The sequence below is a fragment of the Acyrthosiphon pisum genome, chromosome X (genome assembly GCF_005508785.2).
Source record: "Acyrthosiphon pisum isolate AL4f chromosome X, pea_aphid_22Mar2018_4r6ur, whole genome shotgun sequence".
In the NCBI taxonomy this organism is placed as follows: domain Eukaryota; kingdom Metazoa; phylum Arthropoda; class Insecta; order Hemiptera; family Aphididae; genus Acyrthosiphon; species Acyrthosiphon pisum.
The window spans coordinates 2,308,210-2,313,806 of record NC_042493.1 but is presented as its reverse complement, the minus strand read 5'-3'; the positions used below and the strand labels follow the sequence as shown (position 1 = coordinate 2,313,806).

At 41.6% G+C, this 5,597-nt stretch overlaps 1 protein-coding gene across 1 annotated transcript; it reads left to right on the top strand.

Moving 5' to 3' along the window:
• The first annotated feature begins 736 nt into the window (after positions 1–736).
• On the top strand, positions 737–5,584 carry LOC103308408. Its single transcript, XM_008181701.1, has 2 exons — positions 737–3,224; positions 3,291–5,584. Exons 1-2 carry the CDS (start codon positions 737–739, stop codon positions 5,582–5,584), a joined length of 4,782 nt encoding a protein of 1,593 aa, XP_008179923.1.
• The last annotated feature ends 13 nt before the right edge of the window (positions 5,585–5,597 follow it).

Sequence of the window (5,597 nt, the reverse complement as noted above, 5' to 3'; positions counted from 1 at the left end):
TTAAGTTAACTAAAAGCACAGCTCGTGTCTAATTGGTATTAGGGCCCCCACAAAGGACTGAATACACTTATTATAATATTGTTTAGTATTAATATTTTACTTTTGCTGAGAATATAATATATCAAACCAATTTTGTTGTTATAGTTGTCAGTGTTGTTATGGTGGTCATTAGATAGCGTTAGCTTCACTTATGATACATTTATTTTATTTTTGACTGTTTATAGTTTTTTCTAAATAGTTAAATAATTTTATTAGTTTGTTCATTGTATTGTATCACTGGTTCACAAGTTAGTGAGTGATTAATTGTTAATGATTTAATTTTATTTGTCTGGTTATGCTATTTAGTTATAACCTGTCGTTTATTGTTGATTTGTTCGTTAGATTCTAGTTTAGTTTTATATTTGGTTACTGATATTTGAATTTTTAGGTCTTATTTCATGGTTGATATTGGTTGGTTATTTTGTTTAGTCATTAACTATTCTATCTTAATATTGTTTTTTGTTATTTACTTTATTAAGGTTATTGTTACAACTTAATAAGCATACAGTTGTTGTCAATATATTATTATTCAATAATATATCATTTATAGATAATTGCCTTGTTCTGTTGTTAGTTATTCAACATTTATTTATCTAAGTAAATTGTTTCCTGTTTGTATAATAATATCATCTTATACCTAAGTGGTTATAGTCAACAGCTTACTAGTCTTGTCTAGGTGTGTATTTGTTTTATTATCATGGGTGATATGGAACGTCTGACGCGTAACAAGCAACGTGCCGCAGTGAAACGTGATGCAGCTGCTAGCCATATCGAGTCAATTTATGCTTTGGGTTTATCTGCTTCTACTGACAGTTCTGTCATTCCCAAATTCCTCATAGCCAGTGAAGATATTCAGAACCATTGGGAAGCGTTCACCCTTGAAAATGACACCATGTTAGAAGCTATGATTGAATTGGGTACGCATGATGAATTTTCCAATAACGTTGAATTGGAGATTCGAAATACTCTACTTAATATTAAAGCCTTGGCAAATAAATTCCGCTCTAGTTCAGATGCTGGTGTTGCGGCTAGTGTCACTAGTAATAATGACAAACCGGGTTCTGACATTGTTAACGATAACATTGATACGGTATCAAATCCTACAGCTCAAGTAGGTCCGCTCATCGCTAGTTCAGCCCCTTCCGATTCAGGTGTTCAGTTACCCAAGATTCCATTGCCTACCTTTGATGGTCGTCTTCAAAACTGGCCAGACTTTAGAGACCGTTTCACCACCTTAGTGGGCAATAGGACACACCTGAGTAAGATAGAGAAGTTCTATTATTTATTAGGATGTTTACAGTCTGGTCCTACTGACGTAGTCAAGGGTATTACAGTTTCTGAAACCACTTATGAACTTGCTTGGTCTGCCTTAGTTCAAAGGTATGATAAACCCCGTCAGTTGGCTACTACTTTGGTTAATGAAATGCTCAATGCTCCAATTAACCATCAGGAATCTCCCGCAGTATTAATTAATTTCTTAAATACCTTTTGTGAGAACATAGCTCTTCTTCAGTCATTGAATATACCTGATTTAGGTTCATTCCTGTTATTTGCAATATCAGTTCGTTGTTTGCCTTCAACTACACGCCGTCTGTTTGAACAGGGGAACACTGCTGATTTTCCTACTGTTGATAGCTTATTATACTTTGCCAAAGATAGGGTAGAGGTGTTGGAAAACTCTGGTTCATCTTTGAACCAGGCCACAGTTAAGCCTCAAACAAAGCTCGTCTTCAATAAACCTAAGCATACAAATTCCAAGCCAAATCAATCGGGCTCTAAGGCCCCTCGAAGCCATCAAGGTTCTCCAGTGGCGTTAGTTGCTAGCAAACCAGCTGGAGAGTCTCATCGTTGTGAACAGTGTAACGGTTCGCATTCTTTAACGTCATGCTCTACCTTTAAGGGCTTGTCTATCGATGATCGCTACGCTTTAGCGAGCAAGCATAGGTTGTGTATGGTTTGTTTCGGTAGCAATCATTGGGCAAACAAATGTAAGTCCTCATGTTCTGTTTGTCACGGTCGTCATCATCAGCTGTTACATCGAGATAATTCCCATAGCAAGATAACGCCAAGCAAGGATCCTGTTGCATCGTATATTGGCACTCAACATTCCAGATCGGTCTTGTTAGGCACCGCCTCTGTCAATGTTCATGATGTAGCCGGGTGTTTGCAGCCAGTTCGGGCTTTGATTGACCCCGCGTCCCAAGTGAGTCTAATGACCTCTGAGTGTGCTAAGCGTCTAGGTCTATTCTGTGAACAGTGGACAGTCCCAGTAGCTGGTCTAGCAGGTCAGTTAGTGCAATCCATCAATGGCAGAGTGCAGATCAGCATACAATCGGCTACAGATGGCAGCATGATCAACCTTTCTACTTGGACTATGCGTAAAATAACAGGGTCAATGCCATCGGCACAACTACCGGTCTCCGTCAGGAACAAGTGCTCTCATCTAGTCTTGGCAGATCCTAATTTTGACTCACCAGCTCCGGTTGAATTGCTGCTTGGTGCAGATGTATTCCCTCAAGTGATCCGCAGCAGAAGACATGACTTAGGTGTTGGATTACCTACTGCCTTTGATACTATCTTCGGTTGGTTTCTCCTTGGTCCAGTTGATCCATCTCTACCAGCAGCTCCGCAACAGACTATGATGATTTCCTTATTAACAACTTCAATTGAATCTCTAGTTGAGAGATTTTGGAAGATTGAAGAACCTGATGAGGCGCCACAATCATTCACTGAAGAAGGAAGATGTGAAGAGATATTCGCTCAGGAAACTTACCGTGACAGCTCTGGCAGATTTGTGGTGCCGCTTCCTTTTCGTACCCCACCTACATCATTCGTTTTTCATGGCTCCCGCCAGTTGGCACTTGTTCGCTTTGAACGTCTAGAACGTAAATTGATTCGGGACAAACCCTTATACTTGGCTTACCAACAGTTTATGGCGGATTATGAATCCCTCGGTCATATGTCACCTGCCAAGTCTCCTGGTTCATATTTTATCCCTCACCATGCAGTTCACAAGATGGAAGGGGACAACATGAAGCTCCGGGTAGTATTTGACGCGTCAGCTCGACCTTCTTCAAACACCTCTCTTAATGATGCTTTAATTGTAGGTCCTAAGCTCCAACAAGATATAGTGGACATACTACTTCGTTTTCGTATCCACGCAGTTGTTTTTACAGCTGACATTTGTAAAATGTACCGGCAGATTTTGATAGCCCCTAAGTACCGTCAGTAACAGCATATTCTGTGGAGAGCATCTCCTCACGACAAAGTTCAAGAGTTTGAGTTGAACACGGTCACCTATGGTGTTGGGACAGCTCCCTACCTGGCACTGAGGGTGTTGAAGGAAATAGCGGTTGTCTATGGTCAACAATATCCTCTGGTACAGACAGCTCTTATGTATCAAACTTACATGGACGACATTTGTACTGGGGCAGATAGCATCCAGGAAGCTCAAGCCCTTAAAGATAATTTGATTTCTATTCTCAGCCAGTTCGGCCTAGAGTTAAAGAAATGGGCTAGTAATTCTCCTCAGCTGTTGGAAAACATACCTTCGGAAGATAGAGCAGTTGGTTCTCTCCCATTCAACATTGAAAGTTCGCCTCAAGTTCAGATTTTAGGTATGAAGTGGAATCCTGATGTCGACACCTTCAACTACAATGTCAGTTCAGTCAAGTTTGTTTCATCCAAACGTAGTATGTTGTCGGTGATTGCGCGGATCTATGATCCACTTGGTTTTTTATCCCCTGTAATTTTTCATGCTAAGCATCAGTTGCAATGTGTTTGGCGGTCTGGTGTTTCATGGGATGATCGGCTTCCGTTGGAACTAGAACATTCTTGGATGTCCTTTGTTAATGAGTTACATTATCTATCCACGATTCAAGTACCAAGGTTTGTTGGTACGTCTGAAGGGTCACAATATGAATTATGTGGGTTCTCTGATGCTTCTATCAAAGGCTATGCGGCTGTAGTTTATTTAAGAGTGTCAGATCGCCACCGTAGGGTCTCTATGTTCTTGCTAGGTAGTAAGACCAAATTGGCACCAACCAAAGCCATGTCTATTCCTCGCCTTAAGCTCTGTGGAGCCGGGTTGCTCGCTCGTTGGTTAAGTCGCATCCAGATCACTCTCTCGACTCAGATAACTATCCAAAACGTTTTTGCTTGGTCTGACTCGTCAATAGTGCTATCTTGGTTAAAAACCCCCCATGTTTCGTATAAGATATTTGTATCTAACCGTATTCATAAGATAAATGAATTGTTACCGTCTTGTAGTTGGTTTTATGTTAGCACTGATATGAACCCAGCAGATTGTGCCTCTCGAGGTTTACGACCTGGTGAGCTAGCTCAGCATGATCTTTATTGGAGAGGTCCTACCTTCCTCAACCAGTTCGGTGAGAGTTGGTCATCAGAAGTTAATTTGATTCCCTCAGACCAGTTGCCTGAGGTCACAGGTCCTGTGTCTTGTGTTGTTGAAACTACAGGAGAGCCGATTGAGTGGTTCTCCCGCTTCTCGTCTCTAAATCGTATGTTGAGAATTATTATTCGTTTACAACGTCTTATTAAATTGTGTCGCAAGGTCCCAGTAGACACTAGTCTCCTTTCATACCAGGAGTATAATGATGCATTGACAGCTGTCATCAAGTGTTCACAAGGTGTGTTCTTGAAATCTTTGTTTCTTGAGTTATCTTCTGGTAAGGCTGTCTCCTCTAGGCCACTTGCACGTTTATCGCCGTTCATCGATGACTGTGGTGTCATCCGGGTAGGAGGTCGTCTTCGTCATTCCTTGCTATCAGATCGACGCAAGTTCCCAGTCCTGCTGTCAAAGGCATCATATTTGTCATTACTAATTGCTCGGCATTGGCATCTGTTTGCTTGTCATGCAGGTCCACGTCTCATGTCGGCTTTAATATGTAGACAGTTCTGGATAGTGGGTGATCGCTCTGTAATTCGTCGCGCAATTAGTGAATGTACTGTTTGTGTCAGGTTATCAGCTCGTAACCTGCAGCCGGTCATGTCTGATCTACCTGACTTTAGAGTTCAGCAATGCCATCCTTTTTCTAGTGTGGGCATAGACTATGCTGGTCCCCTTATTATGAAGGAGACTAATCTGCGAAAGGCCCGACAATATAAAGTTTATATTGCTGTTTTTGTTTGCATGAGTGTCAAGTTAGTTCACCTTGAGCTTGTGACTGATCTGTCAACCGATGCCTTCCTGGCGGCATTCAACCGCTTTGTAGCTCGACGGGGATTGCCATCCGCAGTATATTCAGACTGTGGTACCAATTTTGTTGGTGCATCGAAAAGACTATATGATCTAGTGAATGATCCAAGGAATCGCGAGCAGTTTAGCTCAGCGTTTGTGTGTTCATGGAAGTTTAACCCTCCCAGTGCACCTCATTTTGGTGGGCTCTGGGAAGCAGCGGTACGTTTTACAAAGCTCTTGTTAGTACGGGTGGTTGGCAACCAGGTGTTGTCTTATGAGGAGTTCTCGACAGTTTTGTGCAGGATAGAGTCGTGCTTAACTCAGACCACTAACACCATCGTCTAATGATCGAAACGAA